This window comes from Guyanagaster necrorhizus, assembly GCF_019112545.1.
Source record: "Guyanagaster necrorhizus MCA 3950 unplaced genomic scaffold BT62scaffold_4, whole genome shotgun sequence".
Lineage (NCBI taxonomy): Eukaryota > Fungi > Basidiomycota > Agaricomycetes > Agaricales > Physalacriaceae > Guyanagaster > Guyanagaster necrorhizus.
This window is the reverse complement of record NW_025064883.1, coordinates 138,877-162,685: the sequence shown is the minus strand read 5'-3', so window position 1 is coordinate 162,685 and position 23,809 is coordinate 138,877. Positions and strand designations below refer to the sequence as shown.

The following is a 23,809-nucleotide window of genomic DNA, read 5'->3' as shown; positions in this document are numbered from 1 at the left end:
TGGATGTTAGAAATGTCGTTCCATTTTATTGATATAATAGTCAAAAGTGAACCAAACGCACATGTAGCTGCCCGCCTAGCTCAATCGGATAGAGCGTCAGACTCTTAGGAAATCTAGGCGGATCTGAAGGCTGCGAGTTCGACCCTCGCGGTGGGCTATTTTTTGTGTTCTATAATCTTTTAGTGTAATGTTGCTCATGAAACCTCAGGTGTTATAAATCCTATGGGAAAACAATTTATATTTAAAACCAGAAAAATACGAGTTTGAAACACTCAAAATAGAGTATCTCATCATCTTGAAGGAAAAGTTACATATGGATCTGATGAAAACTGCTGGAGTACAAGAGTGGCCAATGCTCACTGACTTGGTTCATTATCATTGATATTTCTAAGTAATAAAAAAATTATAGAGGTCTCAACTTCTATTTCTAGATGATGTTCTATGAGGGCCAAAAGTCTATGTTCTCAGGCTTTCACTCTACAGTTTGGTATTGAGTTTCTTGAGTCTTTGGTAAGTCTGAGTGCTGTTGTCAGGATTACAATCAACAAGGTTAAGCACAGCGGGGCCACATAACCTGTCAAGAGACAACAATCTCAGTGTTCACTTGTAATGGGTGTAAAAGACTGAATTAATAGCATCTGTCAAGAGACAATGGTCTACATATGTATGAGTACTAGGTCAATATGTAAAGTAGTAAAACATACCTCAGTCTTCACTCATAATGGGTGTAAAAGACTGAGGTACTACAGAATAAAAAAATATCCTAAAGTATGGCTGTGATTGCACTACTGAATATGAACTTAAATAGTGACCATCCAAAAAATCTGATGGCAGTGTTGACTGAACCTCTCGACAGGAAATCGTGGGTGGCTCGAGATTTGTCTACAAAAACACTCCCTACCCTTGGAATCCGCTTTTATGACGAACAAGGGTCAACAATTTGAATGACGAGTGATCTGATCTCTGTCACGTGCATTGTGGACGGCATTTTCACGTGATTGGCCGGAGAAAAAAGTTATCGTGCCATAGTTAGTTTCCGTTCTGGGCAGTTGTCTGCCCAGACTACCCAGTCGTGTCTATGCTGGATCCTTGTTTTTTATCTTCCACCATGGCACTCAACGACTCCTCCCGGTCTGCCTCCATTCCGTCCTCGTCGTCCGGCGCGTCCCACTATGCCTTTCCGTCCGTTTTTGCCTTCTCTTCTAGTCCGTCGGCGACGTGGCTTGTCACCACGACAGTCATTCTGGCTTCCTTGTTGATCCTCGAGCAGTCGGTGTATCGGTATAAAAAGCGTCATTTGCCCGGCGATAAATGGACCATTCCTATTATCGGCAAGTTTGCGGATTCCATGAAACCGACCATGGAGGGCTACATGAAGCAATGGAACTCGGGCGCCCTCAGCGCCATCAGCGTCTTTAATATGTAAGAGGCGTTCGAAAATGTACGACGTGTCATTGACTCTTGACAAGCTTCATCGTGATGGCTTCATCGACGGAGTACGCTCGCAAGATTCTCAACTCACCCACCTATGCCGAGCCTTGTCTTGTCCACTCAGCGAAACAAGTTCTTCTCCCCGATAACTGGTATGCATTTCCAGGTCCTTTACTAAGACGCTTCTCTTACACACATTTTATTTCTAGGGTATTTTTGACAGGCAAGGAACACGTAGATTACCGACGGAGTCTTAATGCCTTGTTTACGCGGAAAGCTATTGGGTCCGTCGACTTACTAAGTTCATCTCCCATCTTTTGATCATCACCTTCAGGATGTATATCGCTATTCAGGACGTCATCACTCGAAAGCATTTTAAAGACTGGCTTGCTGAGGCTGCAAAGGACCCATCTCCCAAACCTATCATGATGACTGCGCGCCACCTCAATATGGATACTTCACTGCGCGTTTTCTGTGGCAACTATATTCCAGAGCATGCTACTCGGGAAATCAGCGAAAAATACTGGGCAATCACTTTGGCCCTCGAGCTTGTCAACTTTCCCCTCGCACTTCCCGGAACCAAGATTTACAGAGCCATCCAGTCCAGAAAGGTGGCCATGTACTGGCTTGAGCTTGCGGCAGCTAGTAGCAAGGTTGCTATGGCCAGGGGTGGTGAGCCTGCTTGCTTGCTTGATGAATGGGTTCGCATCCTCCAGGATCCCAGCTGGAAAGGGAGGCGTGACTTTAGCAACCTTGAAATGGCGATGGTTATCTTCTCTTTCCTCTTTGCTTCTCAAGATGCTATGAGTAGTGGCTTGATTTATGGTTTCCAACACCTTGCCGATCGTCCGGATATCTTGGCTAAGGTTAGAGAGGAACAGGAACGTGTTCGTCAGGGAAACTATGACGCACCTCTCACGATCGAGATGATGGATGAAATGCCTTATCTCCAAGCTTTCGTCAAGGAGAGCATGAGAATCAAACCTCCGGTTACTATGGTATGCTGTTCTCTCCATTTGACTGGTTTAACATCTCATCCCCAATTTCAAGGTTCCGTATAAAACGACCAAAGCCTTTCCTATTGCCAGCGACTACACCGTGCCTGCGGGGAGCATGATCATTCCCTCGTTCTACAATGCTCTTCATGATCCTGAAGTTTTCCCAGACCCCGATGTGCTCCAGCCTGAACGCTGGCTTGATCCTCAAAGCTCCGCTAATGCCAACCCAAAGAACTATCTTGTCTTTGGTGCTGGCCCACATAAGTGTATTGGTTTGGAGTATGCAATGATGAACATCGCGCTTGTCTTGGGGACTGCTGCTGTAATGTTCGACTGGGAACACGACGTAACGCCCAAGAGTGAACAAGTCGAGTAAGTATACACTATTGAGTATCCAACAAGGCTTATAACTCTTTTGCAGGATCATCGCAACACTATTCCCCAAGGACGGCTGCAGACTTAAGTTGACGCCGCACACATATGCATAATCGTACTTGGTCGGATGGAGAAGCTGATGCATTTTTTCCCCACAAACTATCATTATCCATACCAAATCAAACCCCTTTAACATTCTCATTTACATTCGATTACTGTATGTGTTGCAGGCACCTTGGTTTAGCTGTGGGTGCTGATCATGGCTTTATCGCATCGATCGGTCTCAGGGCTCCTCAGGGGCTGGTGTTTTCGGTACGCTTGTTCGCTGAACGCTTGTTTAACTAGAAGACTTGATGGAGTGTACCCATGCGCTCCTTTCGTTCTAGATAGAGTCTATTAAGAGCAATTCAGTTACGCCGAGATACTTGATGTAGAGCCAATGATTGATATCAACTCATCCTCAGCAGTGATATAAGTCAGGCCGTAAAGATATGTTAAGATATGATGCAGTAATTCCAGGCATATATAATAACATATCTCTATATCTCTTTTATTCTGTGTTCAGAGCTTGCGAACTCTGAGCGACAAGGAACTTGGTCCATGACCCTTGATACAAGGACGAATGACAACTCTGGAAAGGTTCAATCTCGTAGGAACAGGTGAAAGCAAACTAACGAACCTGTTGTGGGGTCAACATTTAAAAAGTAAATTGAATATGGGCCGCAAGCCTTCCTTAATCTCACACGTCGTAGATGCCTTCCCGATGCACGAGCGAGGTCTGTCACTGCGATCAGACGCACACTGTCATCTGAAAGGAAATAAGTCGTACCCCTCGCTGAAGGAAAATATTTCTCACCCATGTCTAATGCCCTCTTCCTTACGTTCCAACCAATGTTCGGGACGAAAGTGTTCCGCATCAGACCCCCATATCGTTGGATCAGTTTGGACGACATGAATACCTTCCACCCAGAGAATGCCCTCGCCGAGAGTTGCTCCCGAACTCCGTTGGGCTTCGGGAAGCTGTAGATCCCTTCTCCAAGAATGTATGAGATGGTACGAGAGTCAGTTATGGAAAGAACTTAGTGCCGTGAGGACAGAGACAGTCGCAATGTTCGACGACGACTGAAAAATCTTACTCCGAAGACTCCGGTAAATTTGACCACTTTTCCAGAAACGCTGGTGCCATCGAACATAATGCGAGCTGGCAGGGTGTGGTACAGGAGCTATTCCTCGCCCCAGAACAGCGACGATGATGTAGGCCTAGGAACATGTCTCAACGTCTGGCGAACATAGAAAAGATGGATGCTGTATCGTAAAAGTAGGACGGATCTCGAGTTTGTGGTCTGTTCACCGTCATTCGTAGCCCATTTATAATCCGCAATGGGAAATAAATACACTTCCCTCCGCGTAGAATTGTATCGAATTCTACAGATCCAGATTTGTTACGGATTATTGGCTACCTCGTATACAAATTAATATTGTTATTATTCAAGTTGGCGAGGCATGAAATACGTACGCACTTTGTAACCAGTCCCAGCTTGGCTCTACTAAATGCAGGGGGGAAGCACTGACTGGTAAGCAATTAGACATGACTTGTACGCCAGATGGGCAAGGGCGTCCCTTGTGCTCGTCGCCACGGGAATTAACGTTGCGGCAGCCACAATCAAAGACGCTTCGTCGCTATATTTTGTATTGAGTAGCTGAACTGTTTGAAACATAGTACAAAGAGCCACGAATCAAAGATATAAATGAATTTTCTATTCTACCCGAAAAATAGAAATGCCAGGACGCATCAGTGAAGGAATCTGTGCAAAAAAGCCTAGTCCCCTGACCTTGTGAAAAGCCGCCACAATGAAGACCGACCGATGAGCATCAGTCCATGTGCGTTTAAAGAAGTGCCAATACTCGGAACAATACAGACGCTGCGCGTCCCGTTTGTTGGAAAACGAGCAGAGCAGCATCGAGACCGGTAGTTGCAGTTGTAGAACGTAGAACGACAGACAATCTCCCAGATAGTGAAGCACCGAATAAGATTAAATCCAACAACGGTATAATTTTCTCTCTATATAAAATAAATCATGAGGCACAGACAAGGGATTCGTGCGCGGAATAGAGGATTGACAACTGCGATCAAATTTGGAAACCTCCATCGTAGCAGATGTCACATGACTGACCACCACGTATCCGCCCAGCCTTAATTTCCTTTTCCCCACATACCTTCAGTATCGCTTCGATAGGCTCTGATTCATCCAGTGCATGCCAGCGCGTCCCAAAAAATCTCCGAGAGCAGGAACGTCTTCTCGGAGGACCTCCAACAAAAATCACCGGCCCGACGAGGATATGCCAACGAAAGCTTCGACAAAGGATTCCATGGCACGGTCTTCGTCACTGCACAGTATATATGTCACTCCAAGAACACCTATTGCATCGAGATTTCACCATACCACCCGTGAGGAAATGGAGAATGACGCGGAGGAAGGGCTTGAGATGAGTTTGCTTGGCGAGGAAGAGCGGCGACAGGCTGCGCGCGATGTCGACGAGGATGCTTCCGACGATGGCCTCAAGCATCCCACGTCCGCAAAGGACAAGCGGGCAATGGTTCTGCTCTGTGTCTTGTGTGAGCTTCCCCGCCGTTATCGCCCAAGGACAACCAAACTCACCTGCCGACCAGACCTAATCCAGGGTGTCCCGGTATGCTTTACTATAATTTACCGAGAGTTGCACCAAGACCATACTGAACCATATTGTTCAGCTAGGACTTGCTTTAGGTCTGATCTATTTCTTCCCCGTCGGATTCTCCTAATCCGAATTGGTCTTAGGCTCTGTTCCCTTCCTTCTCAAGGATCATCTGTCATACTCTCAGCTAGCAACATTCGCTTTGTCTAGCTATCCATATTCTCTCAAGCTTCTTTGGTCGCCCATAGTCGACTCTGTCTTCTTTGTTTCTATAGGCCGTCGGAAATCATGGATTATACCGATGCAGTTCATCGTCGGGACTTTGATGTTATACATATCATTCAACGTCCAGAGACTCATGGATGATGTTCGGCTTTCTCGTACCACCCGGCTTCTTTGCTGATTGATCCACAGGCGGCCGAGTATGTTTATGAACTTACTTTTGTGTTCACATCACTCGTGTTTATCTCTGCCACCCAAGGTACTGCCCCCGAATTGTCTATTCTATATTAAATCTCACTTCTTTCTAATTTTTAGACATCGCCGTTGATGGTATGTTATTTCCGGGCGTGATTTCTTTGCCTGTCATTGAAACGGCTCTAGGTTGGGCATTGACTCTTCTCTCACATGAGAACTTGTCATATGCATCCACTTGCCAAACAATTGGCCTCAATACTGGCTATTTCGCTTCATTCACTGTCTTCCTTGCTTTCAATAGCAGAGAGTTCACGTGCGTTTCCCTTCTCTCATCATGACGCGCCTCGACATCTCTTTTCAGCGACCAATGGGGGCTGCCGCATCTCTCCTTGAGTGCGTACTTGAAGTTCTGGGGTGTGGCCAGTTACTTAGTGACTATGTGGCTTCTCTTCTTCAAGAAGGAGGTTAGTGGTTCAAAGCTGTGTAAACACAGATCTTATCCCCGAGTTTAGGACAAAGAACCTGCTAACGAGGCTGACATGAGTATAACCGGTGTTTACAAGACAATATGGGCGATCTGTAAACTCAAGCGTAGGATCCTTCTCATAGCGTGTCTGGACACTGACATGACCTGTTATCTAGATATCCAACAGCTCATCATAATGCATTTCTTTGCCAAGCTGGGTTTTGCCGCCAATGATGCGGCCACCTCTTTAAAAATGGTCGAAAAGGGATTCAGACGCGAAGAGCTTGCCGTCGCAGTCCTTATTGACTTCCCTTTCCAAATTGTCGGCGGATGGCTGGCTGCACGCTGGTCTCGGGGTGATCGACCACTCCGCCCATGGGTCATAGCCTTTGTGCCTCGTCTATTCTTTTGCCTCATTGGCACACTGATTGTGTACTGGTTCCCAATGCCCCCGATTTCTAGAGGCTTCTTTGTCTTCCTGATAGCACAAACTGTGTTGGCGTCGTTTTCAAGGCAAGTCTATGTTCAATGCGAGCCATGGTCCGCACTGATCCAACTTTATATGTAGTACTGTGCAGTTTGTTGGTATTTCGGCTTTCCATACTCGAGTATCAGATCCTCTGATTGGGGGCACCTACATGACGGTAGGTTCATGAATCTTCTCCTCTTGCAATGGCCTTATCTGCCAAGTTATTGAACACATTTACGAACCTCGGGGGTACATGGCCCAAGTGGTTCGTCTTGAAGGGTAGGATTGTCTCTGATCATTCCTCTCCCGGCTCACCGAAAGCCCAGGTGTTGACCTCTTCAGTGTGGCGACTTGCAAGGTAACAGATGCCGGCACAGAAATTGCTGTCCAAGGTAAATTCCTTTTTTGCAGGAGATATTTGGCCCTGACGATTGGCAAGCAACGGAATGTGTTTCCGACTACGGAAAAGCGATGTGTAAGGACATCAACGGGGAATGCATTACGGAGACTGATGGATACTATATCGTTTCTATCATCTGTATGACGTTTGGTATACTGTTCCTGATGGGTTTCATCATGCCAACAGCGCGCAGGCTACAAGGTCAGGACTGATTGACTAGAGCTAATCAGTCTCTGACAGAATTGTTTTACAGAGCTCCCTTCGTCAGTATGGCGTGTAAAGATGTAATCATGTTGTTGAGGGTACTACTATTGTATTTAGACTACGATTGAAGACTTGCGCCTGCCCTAAAGACTTACCTGAAAGGTCTACCACGTGAGAAATGCATCTTATTTAAATTTCTGAAAAAAGCCGCGAACCCCATTTTTCGAGTTGTACACACTTTGAACACAAATTATCACAAAATGTCGACAAGTACGATGCATTTTGGCCCTGAATGGATGCGCACCAAGCAACCAGCACCTCGGATGCAGGCCGACCCGACTCCACCACCGCCAGCAAGTGCTCCGGCAACATACGCGTCCACATATTCTGCTCTCGTCTCTTCTGCACCACCACCACTCTCCGATAGCCGTGACGAGGCTCACCCTTTCAGGTATTCCAAAGAGGTGCTCCTTCAAATTTTCCGTGATGGTGGTGGACAGGGTGGTTTGGGCCTGGAAGTCGAGCGCTGGGAAGGCGTCGTTCGTGAAATAGGAACTGAACCTACATCCCTACGCGAAATGGGGGAGGCCGAAAAGAAGGTGAGTAGAGCTCCAAGGTGTTTAGTCGGTACTGTCGCGTTTTCGTCTGCTGACCTCGGGCCTCATGTCCTGCAGCTCTTTTCTGTCTCCTTGAATTCAGATTTACGCCGTCGTCAGTCCACCGATTATCTTCCTACGTCTTCTGGCCAGAATTCTGGAGCAGAGCGACCTAGGTTGACTCATGTAAACTCAGCTACCGGAGCCGCCAGTCCTCTTAGAGAGCGTTTTGGTTCCTTAGCTGGTAGAAGGAGAGGCGATAGTATTGGAGGTCAGAGTCTATTTTTTCCTGTATGGAATTAATGCTGATGTGTTCTCAGATCAAATTTCCATACCTCGCAAGCTCTCCTTGTCCTCTATGCAGTCGCCAATGTCCCCTCGCGATACAGGTCTTCCATCTCCTCGTCCTTCTCGCATGGGGGCAGGCTTTGATGGCGTATTGAATGGTGGAGATTCGTGGGTAGCTCGACGGCGGGCCTCAGAGGGTCTAGCAAAATCTGGTGGAGGAACGACACGAGATCCTGGGGGTGAATATCAGCCAGATGGGAGGAGCTCAGAAATTAAAGAAGAGGACGAGAGCCCTTCCCAAGCCATGGATTCTGACCCTCATCCGGACGGATTGCATCCTCATAGTGCTGGTGATGAGACTACAGCAGCTGCTGGAACGTCTCGTTCACCAACTCAGAATCTCGACGCAAGTGTGACTCAGATGTCTTTGGGAAACGACAACGGCCATAGTAGTTCCGCATCACCCGCCAACAGCAGTGCAGGATATCCTCCTCCAGGCCTTACGGATGTGTCTAACGTTGAATGGTCTTATTTGGACCCTCAAGGACAAATACAAGGTATGTCTTGTCTTTCCTTGTTTCGATTGCTTAATCTCCGTTTGCAGGTCCTTTCCGTGCGAGTGTGATGCAAAAATGGCACGACGAAGGATACTTTACTGCTGATCTACTTATGAGACGTACACACCTCGACACCGACTGGATGTCCGTAGGCGAACTGATTCGTCGTGTCGGTGGTCCCCAGATATTCCTGACCCCAATAATCCCAGCTCTCCCTCCTGGCTTATCTCGTCATGTTGATTCTCCTCAGCATATGTACGCCATTTCTCAAGATCAGTTCAACGTTCCGTTCCAGCCTGCTCCCATCCGTTCACTACGCAGTTCGACCCTGGACAGTTACTTGGGGAGTTCTAACCTGTCGGAATCCCCCACTTCATCGTTGGGAGCGGGCCGATACAGTAACGGATCTCCGGATCCCAGTGCCTTCGGAGGTCATGCTGGAAATTTCATTTCACCCGACCCGGGTCGAAGAAATAATTTTGCCGATGGCGGCATGGATCACAGATCATACGGGCAATTCACACCAAATAGAACCTCCACCGTGGATAACACATACTTGGTAAATGGTTCGTTCAGTTCCAGCCCTTGGCTAAGTTCTACCGGCAATGCCGTCGCCATCAGCTCTGGCTTCGACTCGGGGCGAGCCTCAGTGGAACTACCGTCATCATTCCACAATAATGGACTGGGGTCCTCTTTACCCGGCGGTTTTGGGCCTGTCGCGTCTCAAGATAACCTGCATACCACTAACGCTTTTGGAGGAGGTACTGACTTCCGCTCGCTGGACCCTGTCCCAGATGCTTCCCCTCCGCCGACGTTTAACAGTTACAATGCATTCCCTAACCAGACATTCGTCCTGCAGCCGTCTGAGTCCATCGCCACCCGCATACCCCAACAGCCGATACCAGACAACAGTTCTACTACTCCTGTATCACCATGGGGAAATATTCAAGATGTACCAGCCTCTGCCCCTCGACGTAGTGGCCCGTTCGACTCGAACCATCCCCCGTCGACTAATGCTTCACTGCTTGAACAAACGGTCAATCCTTCACCCTGGGGCACATCTGGGTCGTTGCCGCGGGCGGGCCTTTCCAAGACTATTGAACCATCTCCCTGGCCCGCACCTGTGCAACCCGCCACGGAAAATAGGAAGGAGGATATCTTTGTTTCCCGCAGTCTCTCGAAAGACGATTTCAGGCAGAATAACAAGTCATCAGATATTGAAAGTGCCGTTCCCCAAACCATCGCGCAGTCACCGGAACCAGCGCCCGCCGAAATGCAGGCAGACTCTCTCCATGTGTCTTCTGTCAGAAAGTCTAGGGGATCCAAAGCGTCTGTGCCATCAAAACAAAACATTATCCAGCCTGCTCCACGACCTCCATCTCCTATAGCTTCTCCTCCCATTCCAATCCACAAACCTGCCTGGGTCAAAGATGACGATGCTGGCAAACTCTCAGGCGTTTCATTAAGCTTACGTGAAATCCAGGAGGTAGAGGCCAGGCAGGCAGATGCTCGCAAAGCCGCCGAGAGGGAACGCGCCCGTGCCGCCGCATCTGCCTCAGCTGCCAACGATGAGATTCAACCATTTGTTACTTCATGGGGACTCCCTACATCTCAGGCCGGTTCGCGCACAAGCAATGCCCAGATCAAGGAAACTACCTCGACGTCAGCTCCGGTCCCGACTGTTGTGCAACCCGTTTGGATGACAACTGCAAAGGTTCCAACAACGAAGAAAACGATGAAGGAGATTCAAGAAGAAGAAGAGAAACGCAGGAAGATGGCCGCGAAGGAGACAGCAGCTTCTGTAGCTTCCCGAAGGGCTTACGCGGAAACTACTGTTAAGGCGAGTGATAAAGCTGTCTATACTGTTTTGTATGTACTTATGTCTCGTAAAGAGTCCTGTTACTCTAGGTGGGGGAGCTTGGACAACTGTGGGACCTAGCGGTAAATCCGCCCCTCCTCCGGCTGCTCCCGTTCGGACGCCTGTACCTTCGGCGGCATCATCAGCAGCTGTTCCCCGAGCTAATGGCTCTCCAACTGCGATTCGACCGGCACCGACGCCAGCACCTAAACCCGCGACCGGAGGTAAGATGGGGGATTACCCGGTCGCCCCATCTCACGAATTCCTCAAATGGCTTAACGAGTCCTTGAAAGGGCTCAATAGCTCCGTCAATGGTGCGTGTTCCAAGATGACGTTGCTTACATTGTCTTATTATTTTCATTATGTTCCCAGTCGAGGAGATCATGCAGATGCTCTTGTCGTTCTCAATGGACCCAGATCCATCAACAGTAGAGCTAATTTCGGACTTGATATATTCCAACAGCACGATACTGGACGGTCGACGATTCGCGTCAGAGTTTGTGAGCAAGCGCAAAGCTGACGCTGCTGCGAGAAAAGGAACAGCATCCTCCGCGGCTGGGATGACCAAACCTGTGTCTATCGCCGAGGTGGTCAAGGCGCAACCGAAACCTCAAGCGTCCGAATGGGGTGGGTTCAAAGTGGTGAACAAGAAAAAGAAGGGTGGTAGATCGTAATGATCTAAATTGAAGCAGCGCAGGTCACCTAATAAGTTCTCCTTGAACTTTTGTGTTTCTGATCTCTGGAGCGTAGGGCGTCGCTAATAAGTGTCACGCTATTGTTGTTGTAATGTTCTGTACATGGATATGTGCTACACATATGATTTAATTCGCCACATTATGAATGATGTTTGCCCGATTCCTAACAAGGTGAGATGTATTTACACCCGTCTTTAAAACAGAACTATACGTTCGTATGTAGTAGTTGAAGACGGACACCCAGGCACTCGTAAGTTGCTCGTAGGCACTGATTCAGACGACAACCACAAGGGTCAGCTAGGTTTATTATTATAAAACTTGAGGCGAAAGATGCTTATGGTTAAGAGAGGTCAGGGAACCTTAATGTTAATAAAATTATTTAAATGTACTATAGCAAATACAGATCCGGAGTAGAAAATAAGAAAATACATATGTACTATGAGTCCAGTTTCATCAATGCAGGGGTTTATGCTTCGACCTCCGACCAATCACTTCCCGTATCGTCATCTACCTTCTTCTTCATGCTAGTCTCCTTGTCCGCGGAGTTCTCCTCTGAGAAGAGGAAGGTCTCTCGAGGATCCTCAGAAGACTGGGACTCGACGTCATACGGTCGAATTGTGTCAATAGAAGTCGAGGAAGGAGGATAGACGGATGGGGGCGGGTAGACGGATGCTTGCTCCAGTTCCTCATCTTTGATGAGGCTACCCTTATCAGTTGACACGGAAACAACGCCAGAGACAAGCAATTCAGTTGGTTCAGGCTGAGATGGAACGACGGCCGTTTCCGAAAGAATCACGTCGGTAGCCACGGTGTCATCCTCGTGAACGGCAACGACTTCAGCAGGAGTTGGAGTATCAACCAAAACAGGTCCATTGTCCTTCGGTGCCGTGACCTGTGAGGCAAATTCAGGAATCACCTTCTGTTCAGCAGCTTGAGCATTAACGACGCTTTGCTCTTCTGCTACCTTGCCCTCCTTAGCAGTTTTACTGCGCCATCGACCATCAACCTCTCTTTCCAGCTCTTCCAGCGCACTCTCCACCCTTCCAACGACCTCCTTCCTAACACTTCTCAATGCTTCGTCCCCGAAGCTTTCCACCGAATCCAACTGAGCCAGCAGCCCGCTCAGTGACTGTTCATAATACCGCACGGGCGCGTTACGTGAGGTGTAGGCCAATCTCCCTGTAGGAGACAACTCAGAGTCCGACGAGGCTGGAGATAGAGCGGGGGTGAAGTCTAGCTGGGCAGGGAAGACGAACTCCGACTCGAGGGTGCGGAAGGCCGCTTCAACATTCCTGACAGCTTCCATGGATGATACAACGTCTTTGGAGGTGGCGTCCTCGGTGCTGATGGGATGAGTCTTCTCCTTGCCTTTAATATTCGATAACGAAGAAGCGTTCCAATGTTCATCCTTGAGTGATGCGAAGATGGCGCGGATGGTGTCCTTGATTTCGTTGGACTGGTCGTTGTTCAAGCGCGCTTCGAGCTCGGCCTTCAAAGAAGATTCTATTGTGGAGATTTTCTGAAAATAAGGAATGAGTTCGTGACCAAAGGGTCCCTTATAATTAGAATGTACCTTCTCCGCAGGTTGAGACACGCATATCGTAGGAGCTGCACGAGATGCTGTTGCTTCTACTTTCTGCGCAACATGGTCGAGCGCTGCATTCAAGCATTCTTCAACGCTGGTATACGAAGACTGCTGCGACCTGACATCAGATGTCTTGGATTGGGGAACAATCTCGATAGAGTTGGAGGTAGATGGAGCTGACGAAGAAGACTCCACGGGGGATGTCTTCACTTCGACCGCGTCACCGAGAATGGCCTTTAACAACTCAACAATGGCATTGGGTGCAGACGCTTTGTCGATATTGTTGGCGCGGGAGGACCCACCTGCAACGCTAGAAGGAGGTTTTCTGGCATCATCGCGGTTGACTTGAACCTTCCCGACACGAGAACAATGCCTAGAGGATTCTTCCTTTGCGGCAAGGGCAGCCGCAACGTTGGTGTAGTCTCCAAACGATAGAGACTTCTGGAGGCATGCATGAGGACAATGAATACTTCGAGAGACTGTGTAACAAACCTTGGGCTCCTCGAGGAAAACGGTATCAGGGTCGAACAATGAGTAATTAGGACGCGACTGAAAGGGATGATGAAAACGATGCGACTGATGCAGACCGACTCCGTAACGTACCTGCCGGATGAACGCGACATTCCTAGCTTGCTGAGCACCGTGGCGAGCTCTCTGTGATTCCAGAGCTTTTCTTTTCTCCTCCAAGGCAATAAACTTGCGTTGTTCGCGCTCGCGCTTCAGAACAAGCATGGCACGAGCCACAGCCTCCTCCTGAGCCTCAAGGCGGACCTTGTTCTCTTGCTCTCTCTTCAGGGCAAGGGCAGCCCGGGCCAAGACCTGGTCCTCCAGCGCCTTAAAATGCTCCTCTTCCTCAAGCTGAAGGCGTAGTCGGGAAAAACGATCAGAAGATCTATACGAAGGATAACACTCGATGCCGTGGAACCGACGTTTCTGAAGCTCTAATTCCTTGAGACGACGGCGAAGGGCGAACTCCTCGTATTCAACAACAGCTTCAGCAGACAAGTATTCCTCTTCAGCTTCTTTGGCCTTGACAAGGGCAGCGAAATACTTGTCTCTGGGACTGAGCGACTCGGACTGAGTAAGGTAGAATTTGGGAGTACTGTAGGCGAACATGGTTGTCGATAAGATGGGGGAATGCTGGAAACAACGAGAGGGCGGACATGGCTTTTATAGAGAACGGACGGATGGCTGAATAAGACAAGGCCGCGCGTCCGTGTACGCGCATCACGACTAGAGTTTTCGAGCATTTTCCGTGGCGAGGTCGGGGTTATAATTTACTCAGCTGCTGACACATCAGTGGCGATGCCACTTCTAATCATGTCTAAATATTTACATAATAAATAGTCATTACATACTATTTCAGTTCGTAAAACTTGACGCTGTTAATTTCCCAGTCTGCGCACGCGATAAACTCTTTAAGAATCATAATAATCAGATGCCACTCACAAGCTTCATCAAACGATGCTCCTTTTGCCCTGACAAAGTCCTCGCAGCTCGAGTATCCTGTACGAGCAGCGCAGCTCTGTTCTTGCCCTGGTATCCCCGAGCTATTCCACACTTCACCAGCCCAGTCACCGCTGACCCCAGTAATTAAGTTCATTCGATCTTCCCAGAAACAGAAATAACTTACCAAAGAGTCGTGTCAAAAATAAACGAATGTTGATAGAAATATTTGGTAGAATTGCATGCCGATGAAGGCCAATTCGCCATCGGCGTCCCCCATGTGTCGGGAACGGGCGTCCCAGCATCAACATCAGACGGAACTGAGTTCTGGGGCCAGAAGTAGACCTTAATGCCCTCATCGTCCCATTTCACTACTGTCAATGAGCGTGGGGTGTTGTAAAAACAAGATCATCCTTACTGGCATATACCCCGCCACCGTTGTCATTGAAAGCGGCACCAAACGAAACGTCAGAGACAGAGCGTACCCCACAGCCCTGGTTGCTCGTCTCGTATGCTGCACAGTTGGTCCCGCCAACTACAGTGCCTGTGATATTAAGCACATTCGCATTCGAAGATGTCAAGGAACATCCAACATCAGTATGAACCGTTGCCTGGTTGTTCGTGTAGTCATTTACGCCCTCCACGATGTCTGTAGCGCAATGAGATCAATACAGTAAGAGAATGGCTTATACGCGACGAACCTATCTCCCCACCAATGGGCCAATTAGGTCCTATAAAAGGTTTCAGAGGAAAACAGACAGAATAAGTGGCGTCACTTTTACCATTCGACCACCATGCACTGAGTAACAAAAGAATCAGCGCCATAATCGAATATGAGGCATGACAGGACTCACGGCCACGTCCCACAGCCCGTTGGCATGTGCACAGAATCCATGATCGCCAGTACACCATCGTATGTACTCTCTGTAGTGATCCGAATACTCTGACGATTCCCCGAGACGGTTCCTGTGGTCTCGACACGCATAATAGCGTTGCCATCCGAGTTCACGTCTACTAACCCATTCGCTCTCTGCTCTCTCATCGTTAGAATAAGCACAAGCCGACAGACTGAAAGACATACACCCGTACTCTCGTCAACATAATCTACAATGCCTGCAGTCACTTAATGATGTGCACGGAGCAAACAGCCACACAAAAACTGACCATTAGTTGGATCTGAAGTTGTCCAGAAGGTCCAACCATTAAAAAAGTCTGTGCCGGCCTGCACGTCGCATATCAACACGCATCTTAGGTTAATCAAAACGACAACGCACATGAGACTCTACCAAATTATACGGCGACGAAAAAGATGACGCAGTAGCAGAAGCACTCGACGTGGATGCAGTCCTCGTGCTGCCGGAGTGGCCACTATTGCCGCTACTGTTTCCGCCATCATCGCTACTACCAGTGTTGTTATTGCTTGATGTTCCAGCTTTGCAATAAGTGAAACGCGTCTGCGGGTCGACCTGGGACTGCTGAGAGACAAGGACCGAGCCAAAAGCCAGGCGAAGGTCGCGTGCTATGTTCTTGGTGTGTCGGAGTGCAACATCATGGACACGAGAGACGAGACTTGCTGAGACGTCATGGGAGACGACAAGGACGAGGAGGTACAGAGTAGGTAACGCATGGAGATGGAGCATCTAGACAGCAACGCCTGTATATGGTCGTTGAAGGCGAATAATAGAATTAACCGGCGAAAAGAGGGGATATAAAGTAGGATGTGGTGGTGGTAAAGAAAGACGACCGGCACCTGTTCGCAGAACAATCTAGACAACAAATATAGAAAGGACAATGCTGGCACCAAGAATACAAGGAGGCCCCGAAAGTTTGATTTGATCAAGCACGAGGTCACCATTATGCCCTTATTGCCAGATTTCCTGTTCTGTACTCCTCTGCGATTCTTTTGCATCTTACTCTTGCTTACGGTGCATGCCGGTCAATCACCGCCAAAATCCTCGAATAACATAAGTAATATTCATGATTCTAATACATACACACCTCGTAGCATAAAATCAACCAAAACGAGCGTTCTTCATAATAGGTATGGTATGTAGAAGTGTACAATCGAACGTCGACGAGTCAGCCACCAGCGGTGTAGACATAAAAATTATAGTAGCGGAAACAAACTGTCCATTTGCCGACCTGCGCAAGAAACAACAGCCCGGAGTCCCAAGATGCACGCATCCATCCACCAATCAAAAAGATCTGCCGGGAATGACTAGCGATGCGAGCCAGGTGCAAACGCCTCCCGAACGCTTCGACGAAGCTCTTCATGCTCGCGGGAGCTGCCCACAGATGATCCGGGTTGCATGTGCGATCCGGGCACACTCGACGACAACATCCCTTCGTCTCCCTCGACAAATTCAAGGATTCTTCTCGAGAGCAGTTGGATTTCGCCTTGGCCATCACCGGTATCCGTCTCATCATCGTACATTTGGTTATGCGAGTGGCGAGAGTCAACAGACTCCGAAGGTGACGACGCTCCCGAGTTCGCAAGATTTCGGATGTTAGGTAAAAGCAAAGGAGAACTTCGGATACTGCTGATTAGCTGTGGGTCTAAACGAAATGTCAGCTGTGTTCGCGACTGTCAAACAACTGCTCCAGACCGTTGGATTCGAGGAGCTGCACAATCGTCCAGACGGCGATGTGTTGGAAGGTTGCGTCGGGGCTTGTCAAGAATCTGTACAAATACTTGTGCATACCGCCATCAGGTTTGTCCCAAACGTCATTGAAAGCGGAGTAGTCATCCGTTGACGACCGGCCATCTAACATGACGACCATGAGTCCCCAAACCAAAAACGGCGATAAAGGTCACCACTCACCCTTAGATGAGAGATTGCCTAGGGCTGCAGCGCTGTTTCCTTGGACTTCTGAGCTGGGCGAATTGGTAAGAGGAATTAGAACCTCGCAGATGCCCATTTCAAGTAACCGCCCCTTGAGTTCATCTGTGCGGCGACATCAGCGACTGGAAAGGAAGAAAGAATTCAAAGACAAACCACTCAACGCCAGCACTGCTACGCACGCTGTCATCTCACTCTGCACATTTACTGGGACCTCCAAAACAAGCTCTTTAATTGATTCCACAGCGCCTGCTTTCACGATCGCTGTCTTGTTCTTCTCCGAACTAGCAGCCAGGTTTCGCAGCGTTGAGATAGCATGGCATTGCACCTCTTCGTTGTCCTTGAACGAAAGGAGGTTGATCAAAGGTTGCAAAAAGCCGGATTCGATTATTGGCGATTCGTTTTGCGGATGAATGGACACATTTCGCACACATGCTGCCGAAGACAGGATCAAAGGAAGATATGTAGACTGTAGGAGCCGAAGTAGTGATGCCAACCCGTCTGATTTGACAATCTCCAATTGGTACTTCTCTGTAAAAATTTTCATATTACTCCGACTGGACAAGGATAACGCATTCGGCTTACCATCACTTGCCAAGTTCCTAAGTGCCAGAGCTGCTTGGCATTGAACCTTCAGGCTGGAGCTGTCCATGAGCATGACCAAACTAGCGACAAGCTTGGGTTCACTCTGAGCCAGCTTCTTGCGGTTGGCACCTGCAAACATTAGTTCGATTAGGAACTTCCTCAAAGCCAATATAACGTACCGTCTACGGCAATGTTACTCAACGCAGTTGTGCAATAGTATTGGACGTCAGTATCGGGCGAGTTCAAGAGACTGACAAGCACAGGGATAGCGCCTGCATTGACAAGCTGCTGCCGGTTCTCGTCTGAAACACACTGTCAGAGTTGTCAGATTGGAATCATGCCAACATACCGGAATGGGTCATATTTAGCAGGGCACCAGTGGCGTTTCTTTGAACGCGCATATCTTTCGAACGGGCCAAGCGCGTCAAAGGAACAAGAGCACCAGATTTCGCAATCTTGGTCTTGTTGTCATCTAGCGGGCAAGAGGTTTACTATTCATCAAAGGAATTGCTGTATAAAAAGACATACCATGGGTAGCCAAATTTGTTACACACCCAACGGCATTGCATTGCACTTCTACGTTGGGGCTCAACATTTGGCGAATCAAAGGTTCCAAGCCACCGAGTTTGACGATGAGAAGCTTGTTATCAGCTAGAAGAAGTCCATTGATTCCATCGACATGAAACTCGAAAGTTTGACTCACTGTTGACTGCAAGGTTTCCGAGCGCAGCGCTGGCAGCCCGCTGCACCTCTGTATCATGACTGCTCAACAGGAAAAGAATGGGATCTAGAGTGTCTCGACCAACGGGCCTCACTTCCTTCTCAGTGATCTCTGCAAATGCAAGAGCGGCACTCCTTTGCAGATCGACATTGTCAGAAAACGAAAGAGTTGTCAATGCATTGAGAGGCGAGCCAGTAAAAAAGTTGGTGGTAGTACGGTCTGCGGATGCTGCGTTGAATATGCAATAATCATGGACAACAGATAGACGCACTCTCGAGATATTGAAGGAGGTCTGCTACAGCCTCTCGCTCATTCTCCAAGAGAAGTGGCTCGTATGCTTGCGACTTGCGCGAATGGACTGTCAGGTGGTCAGCCGCGTCAAGGAGCATGCAGAAAACGGCCTTACAACAGGTGTCACAGCAGCTGAATGCGTTGCCCATGACGGCAAGGACGATGAGAAACACAGGCTTCAGGGAGGAGGAAGAATAGTCAAGAAAGGGAGGGAAGGGGTTGACCACCTCGCTGTTCCAAATTATGGACACCGTTGGAGTCTCAACCGAACTGGCAAATTCTGTGACTGTGAATGTCACGCTTCCTATTTGGGTCCGGTACTCAGCGCGTCAACGCCAATGACTCTGCTCAGACGCCAGGCAGCACCGAGCATTCGGCGTCTCTCTACCATGGCCCATCTCAATGTCGGGGCTCCTCGCCGTGTTCATCTACCCGTTGATCTCAAGGTCGAGCTCACCGAGGACGAAGGCCGATTATGCAACCTACTGGATGAATGCACTCAGTACTTGAAGGCAGAAAAAGATGTCAGCACGTCGTGCCGGATAGCAGGTGGTTGGGTACGGGATAAAGTGCGTAGCTGTCTTTCTTTATCACTTTTGCATTCTCATACACGTTCAAGTTGCTTGGTTCCCAGAGCAACGACATAGATATCGCCCTTGTGGGCATGATGGGATATCCTTTCGCTGAGCATCTTGCAGCGTTCGCCAAAAGTTGTGGCATCGAAACTGGAAGTATCAGCAAAATTGCACAGAATCCAGATCAGTCCAAACATCTCGAAACTGCGACTTTAAAAATACTTGGCCTGGAACTCGACCTCGTCAACCTCAGGAGCGAGGAGTATACCACCACCAGTCGGATACCAACCGGCATGGTAAGCATCGTGGAATATTACATCCAAGTATCTCGTTTATTCTGTCCCAGACCTTCGGTACTCCACTTCAAGATGCCTTGCGACGTGATATCACCATAAATGCACTGTTCTACAACGTTCACAGTCGTTCTGTCGAGGATTTCACGGAACGGGTACGTGTTTTTGCTGTTTTCAGTAGCATAGCGAAATAAATTCATGGTCAGGGCCTAGACGATATCCGTCAAGGCACGATTCGCACCCCGCTTCCCCCTCAGCAAACATTTTTAGATGATCCCTTGCGCGCCTTGCGGTGCATAAGATTTGCCAGTAGATTCGGCTTTGAAACAGTCCCAGAGGTCGGAGAATGTCTTAAAAAGACAGAGATACATGTGCGCGTCTGCCGACGTCAAAATTCAACTGACTCGACTCTCTTTTCCAGAATGCTCTTGTGTCCAAAGTGTCGCGAGAACGCGTAGGAGAAGAAGTTTCGAAAATGATGAAAGGTGTGCCTTTCTATTATTAAACTATGCAATCTCATGCCTCGTAGGGCACTCTCCTCTGCACGCAATGCAGTTGATTAATGAATTTGACCTTTACGACTCTATATTTTCTGCGATACCGTTAGAGATCAAAAACACATTTTCTCGCACTCCCGAAAAGGTTATGCTGTCGCTGCAGTGTACAGCCGTACTGCAGGCTCTCATAGACCACTCCATGTCGTCTCCTCTACTTCCCTTACATCAAGCACTACTAGCGGTAGTGAATAACGATGCTACGTGCAAAAGTCGATTGTATCTTGCTTGTGCCATCGCCCCATATATCGGTATTACCTACGAAGATAAGAAGAAGAAGACATATCCAGCCGCGTTCTCTGTCATCCGTGATTCGCTTAAACTAGGGACACAAAATCATTACTCAGATGGTGTACCTGCACTTTTTGCTGCTTCGGATCTGTTGAAGTCTCCCTCATTGGATGATGAACGGTTCAAGACAAAGCCTGAAAGAGTGGCAATCGGTCAGTACGTTCGATATCCTCCATTGTGTGTATTTAACAGGTTATCGGTAAGGTATGCTTTTGCGTCAGAAGTCTATTCACAATCCGAGCACGGGATCACACTGGAGTAGCTCAATATTATTTTCTCTTGTACGAGAACTGGGCCCCTTGTATGATGCCTCGTCAGATATGATAAGTGGTGATCGAATCTATATTATTCACTATCCATCCAATGAATTGACTTCCTTTCATCAGAGGAAGCCGACAAAATAATACGTGTGTATAACGAGTTTGCAGCCCGAATCGAAGAGCTCGACTTGTTGGGAGTTGCGGATGCAAGGACAATTCTGAATGTAAGTTTACTATTATCAAGAAAAGCATTTCTGAACTATCATCCCAGGGACGAGATGTCGGTGAGATCCTGGAAGCCAAACCTGGTCCTTGGATGGGTCAAGTGCTCACACAGGTGATGGAATGGCAACTCGAACATCCAGAGCGGACGAAAGAAGACTGCGCAACCTGGTTGAAGCATGCTCATTCGATGGGTCTGCTTCAAACCGACTTTTCTGAAGAACCCATTCGGAAAAAGGCGAGAACAGCATGAATATTCCTCTATGGAGCGAGTCGTATGTGTGTTCGCTAAGCTTGGGAAGATGGGTACGAAGCTTTTTCGCACAGCTACTCTGGCATAGAAGAACCTTCCTGTTTTGACTGCTCTCGGAGCATTATTGAAGCATTATTCGCTGCTAGGATAATACTCTGATCCTTCACTGCCAATATAAACAAAAGTGTGATGGAAAATAATAGGACCGTATTCTCATCGCCAATCAACGTGAATTATTCATCCGAAGTATCTTCTGGCCCCACCTTAGAACCTTTGCTTCCTGCCTCCGCCTCGACCTTCGCTTTCCGTCTCTTAGATCCGGCAATCATATCCCTACAAGAAGAATCAAACGGTTGTTCCAATGTGATCTAAGTTATCTTCCTACCTTTTCTTGATTGCGGCTTGGCGACCTATCCTACGAGCAGTGTTGACTACTTCAGCGCGTGCTACTTTCCCCATTTGCCTTCGCTTGAGCTTGGATGGTTTGGGTAGTTTTGTTATCCACTCTGGAACTGGAGAACCGGATTGCAATAAGACATTTGCGATACTTATCAGAATTAAAGTCAGCCTTGGTTATTGCTTTTAGAAAAGTCTTACGATCTTAGATACGGTGCGTCCTCGTCAGTGAAAAAGGTCACAGCCTTCCCTTCCCTACCAGCTCGTCCGGTTCGACCTAGAAAGGATTGAGAATATGATTCTGGGGGACAGATCGCCGTACCTATCCGATGTATATAACTCTGTACACTGGTAGGGAAATCGTAGTTGATCACTTCACGAACCCCTTTAAAGTCCATTCCGCGCGCCATAACCTCGGTCGACACCATCACCCAGCTTTGACCTTGCCGCATACGGGTAATGACATCCTCACGCTCCTTGTCAGTCATTCCAGCATGAAGACAGTCGACGTTTGGTACACTATTGAGGACTAGTTCTTCTGCAAGTGAAGTCGCCCGAGGCTGTGTCGACGTAAAGATTAAAACTGGAGGGTTGTATGGTTGAGCAAGGTATGTTAGAAGACTAGGTAGCTTGGAGGGATCATCAGCAACATATGTAAGAGATTGTGCAATAAGAGGAAGTGGTGTGTCTCTGAGGAAGAGTCAGAGTTTGTCATTAATACTGAAACTAAACCTGATACACGTACTTGAGACCCACGACAATCCTAACAGGGTTGTGAAGCATTTCCATGGCGGTTTTTTCAGCTCCGGAAGGAAGTGTAGCGCTAAAGACAGCTTTCTGCAAGTTTGAGTAAGTGCAAGCAGCAACGATTTCTTGAATTTGGGGCAGAAACTCTGCATCTAACATTCGATCGGCTTCGTCGAGGATAAGGTAACGAACACTGGAAACCAGGTATTATGTTTCCTCTGTGATGGAAAAAAGGACAGAGAAGCGCACTTGTTTAGCTCCATGCTTCCAGATTGTAGGGAGGACACTAATCGCAATGGCGTGCTGATGATGATGTCTACAGTAAAAAGCTTTCAGTTATTGGATTCACTCTATGATCAGCACGTATAGACGCACCGACTTTGTCCCTGGCCGGCTTGTCGGATAGCGTGTTGGCCGTCGCCTTGCTGAACAAGATAACTCGCCATTTGCGCCCATGGCATAATTTTAGGCATTCGTTATGAATCTGATGGGCTAATTCTTTCGTTGGGGCAAGGATCACAGCTCTAACTCCGAAGCAGTTTTTTCCATTTTCCGTGGCAGATATTGGCGCACCAAGAGAGGATACCACAGGGAGGAGGTATGATAATGTTTTTCCGGTTCCGGTAGGCGAAATAGCAGCAAGATCTCGAGACTGGCACCTTCCGATTACATATCGATGCAATAGAGCCTAGCATAGAACACATACTTCGAATAGTATTGGTATTCCGTGAGACTGGATACTAGTGGGCTCCATAAAACCACTTTTTGACAGATTGGCCTTGAGAAGGGATGATATATTGTAGCGTTCTGCCAGGTGTTCAAAGCTGTTGGCGGGTTCCGGTACATTTTCGCCTTTGCTTGTAACACGGTGTCGACGCATTGGTATTTTCTGGACATTGCTTGGTCGTGTAGGCTCCTCGTCGTCGGCATTATCTTCCTCGTTAGTATCTTCAACTTTCTGTTTTTTGGTTTGCTTCCCATCAGATAGAACGCTGGCCTTGCGTTTTCCAGTTCCTCCCTGCGCATACTTGAAGAAATCAAGCTCGGTGGGAAGTGGCAAGTCTCCTTCTTTTGTTGAAGAATCGGATGTTGTCTTGGACTTATTGTAACGTTGAGCAACATGAAGAATCTGTAAAATTAAGGAAACGCACGTTGAATCTTTGAACGTCGTTCTGAAAACGCTTTTTGTTGAACCTCGCGCCGCCTCTGGACAACAACTGGAAAGCTTCCATGGACAGTTGTGGACAATGGTGGAAACAGAAAAGAAAAAAGCAAAGTAGATTAGATAAGAGATGTAGAATGGATCTTGGATGATCAAGC

General features: G+C 48.0%; 9 protein-coding genes and 1 non-coding gene across 10 annotated transcripts; 5 read left to right on the top strand and 5 right to left on the bottom strand.

Annotated features, from left to right (window-relative positions):
- The first annotated feature begins 69 nt into the window (after window positions 1–69).
- BT62DRAFT_t39 lies at window positions 70–157 on the top strand. The gene has a single exon. It is a non-coding gene; the product is annotated as a tRNA-Lys (tRNA).
- Window positions 158–1,108: 951 nt separating this feature from the next.
- On the top strand, window positions 1,109–3,268 carry BT62DRAFT_927453 (cytochrome P450; the record flags this gene model as incomplete). The annotated part of the gene is made up of 6 exons (XM_043185249.1): window positions 1,109–1,422; window positions 1,470–1,583; window positions 1,641–1,715; window positions 1,766–2,429; window positions 2,482–2,801; window positions 2,851–3,268. The coding sequence occupies 6 exons, from the start codon at window positions 1,109–1,111 to the stop codon at window positions 2,915–2,917; spliced, it is 1,554 nt and encodes a 517-aa protein (XP_043043639.1). The 3' UTR covers window positions 2,918–3,268.
- On the bottom strand, window positions 3,045–4,765 carry BT62DRAFT_1000989 (uncharacterized protein; the record flags this gene model as incomplete). The annotated part of the gene is made up of 9 exons (XM_043176690.1): window positions 3,045–3,186; window positions 3,381–3,435; window positions 3,484–3,582; window positions 3,634–3,882; window positions 3,941–4,064; window positions 4,321–4,351; window positions 4,404–4,484; window positions 4,538–4,566; window positions 4,637–4,765. The coding sequence occupies 9 exons, from the start codon at window positions 4,763–4,765 to the stop codon at window positions 3,045–3,047; spliced, it is 939 nt and encodes a 312-aa protein (XP_043043638.1).
- Window positions 4,766–5,174: 409 nt separating this feature from the next.
- BT62DRAFT_884879 (MFS general substrate transporter) lies at window positions 5,175–7,520 on the top strand (the record flags this gene model as incomplete). Its single annotated transcript, XM_043182810.1, has 15 exons — window positions 5,175–5,421; window positions 5,476–5,495; window positions 5,557–5,572; window positions 5,624–5,847; window positions 5,895–5,961; window positions 6,018–6,032; window positions 6,084–6,210; window positions 6,259–6,361; window positions 6,410–6,488; window positions 6,540–6,867; window positions 6,932–7,007; window positions 7,054–7,111; window positions 7,159–7,224; window positions 7,272–7,433; window positions 7,486–7,520. The coding sequence occupies 15 exons, from the start codon at window positions 5,175–5,177 to the stop codon at window positions 7,518–7,520; spliced, it is 1,623 nt and encodes a 540-aa protein (XP_043043637.1).
- Window positions 7,521–7,639: 119 nt separating this feature from the next.
- On the top strand, window positions 7,640–11,568 carry BT62DRAFT_961749 (uncharacterized protein). The gene is made up of 6 exons (XM_043188604.1): window positions 7,640–8,035; window positions 8,111–8,303; window positions 8,353–8,877; window positions 8,925–10,717; window positions 10,770–11,049; window positions 11,108–11,568. Exons 1-6 carry the CDS (start codon window positions 7,697–7,699, stop codon window positions 11,407–11,409), a joined length of 3,432 nt encoding a protein of 1,143 aa, XP_043043636.1. The 5' UTR covers window positions 7,640–7,696; the 3' UTR covers window positions 11,410–11,568.
- A 211-nt stretch (window positions 11,569–11,779) lies between these two features.
- On the bottom strand, window positions 11,780–14,300 carry BT62DRAFT_927449 (uncharacterized protein). The gene is made up of 4 exons (XM_043185248.1): window positions 13,619–14,300; window positions 13,508–13,564; window positions 13,004–13,456; window positions 11,780–12,949 (listed from the first exon to the last, which is right to left on the bottom strand). The coding sequence occupies exons 1-4, from the start codon at window positions 14,129–14,131 to the stop codon at window positions 11,897–11,899; spliced, it is 2,076 nt and encodes a 691-aa protein (XP_043043635.1). The 5' UTR covers window positions 14,132–14,300; the 3' UTR covers window positions 11,780–11,896.
- A 96-nt stretch (window positions 14,301–14,396) lies between these two features.
- Window positions 14,397–16,274, bottom strand: BT62DRAFT_961746 (uncharacterized protein; the record flags this gene model as incomplete). Its single annotated transcript, XM_043188603.1, has 9 exons — window positions 15,736–16,274; window positions 15,626–15,683; window positions 15,543–15,574; window positions 15,316–15,491; window positions 15,163–15,260; window positions 14,880–15,110; window positions 14,649–14,832; window positions 14,465–14,595; window positions 14,397–14,413 (listed from the first exon to the last, which is right to left on the bottom strand). Coding segments are annotated over exons 1-9 (1,293 nt in total), but the record flags the coding sequence as incomplete, so codon positions are not given.
- A 141-nt stretch (window positions 16,275–16,415) lies between these two features.
- Window positions 16,416–19,047, bottom strand: BT62DRAFT_942816 (vacuolar protein 8; the record flags this gene model as incomplete). Its single annotated transcript, XM_043187849.1, has 11 exons — window positions 16,416–17,017; window positions 17,068–17,226; window positions 17,284–17,406; window positions 17,458–17,832; window positions 17,887–18,015; window positions 18,066–18,188; window positions 18,236–18,358; window positions 18,415–18,537; window positions 18,590–18,826; window positions 18,879–18,965; window positions 19,014–19,047. The coding sequence occupies 11 exons, from the start codon at window positions 19,045–19,047 to the stop codon at window positions 16,680–16,682; spliced, it is 1,851 nt and encodes a 616-aa protein (XP_043043633.1). The 3' UTR covers window positions 16,416–16,679.
- A 157-nt stretch (window positions 19,048–19,204) lies between these two features.
- BT62DRAFT_927445 (transfer RNA nucleotidyltransferase) lies at window positions 19,205–21,549 on the top strand. Its single transcript, XM_043185247.1, has 9 exons — window positions 19,205–19,467; window positions 19,518–19,769; window positions 19,820–19,921; window positions 19,973–20,137; window positions 20,188–20,251; window positions 20,296–20,763; window positions 20,816–20,941; window positions 20,998–21,095; window positions 21,143–21,549. The coding sequence occupies exons 1-9, from the start codon at window positions 19,288–19,290 to the stop codon at window positions 21,344–21,346; spliced, it is 1,659 nt and encodes a 552-aa protein (XP_043043632.1). The 5' UTR covers window positions 19,205–19,287; the 3' UTR covers window positions 21,347–21,549.
- On the bottom strand, window positions 21,371–23,805 carry BT62DRAFT_942811 (P-loop containing nucleoside triphosphate hydrolase protein). The gene is made up of 9 exons (XM_043187848.1): window positions 23,641–23,805; window positions 23,196–23,588; window positions 22,865–23,141; window positions 22,739–22,805; window positions 22,488–22,682; window positions 22,065–22,432; window positions 21,944–22,019; window positions 21,732–21,893; window positions 21,371–21,679 (listed from the first exon to the last, which is right to left on the bottom strand). Exons 1-9 carry the CDS (start codon window positions 23,719–23,721, stop codon window positions 21,580–21,582), a joined length of 1,719 nt encoding a protein of 572 aa, XP_043043631.1. The 5' UTR covers window positions 23,722–23,805; the 3' UTR covers window positions 21,371–21,579.
- Window positions 23,806–23,809: the final 4 nt, after the last annotated feature.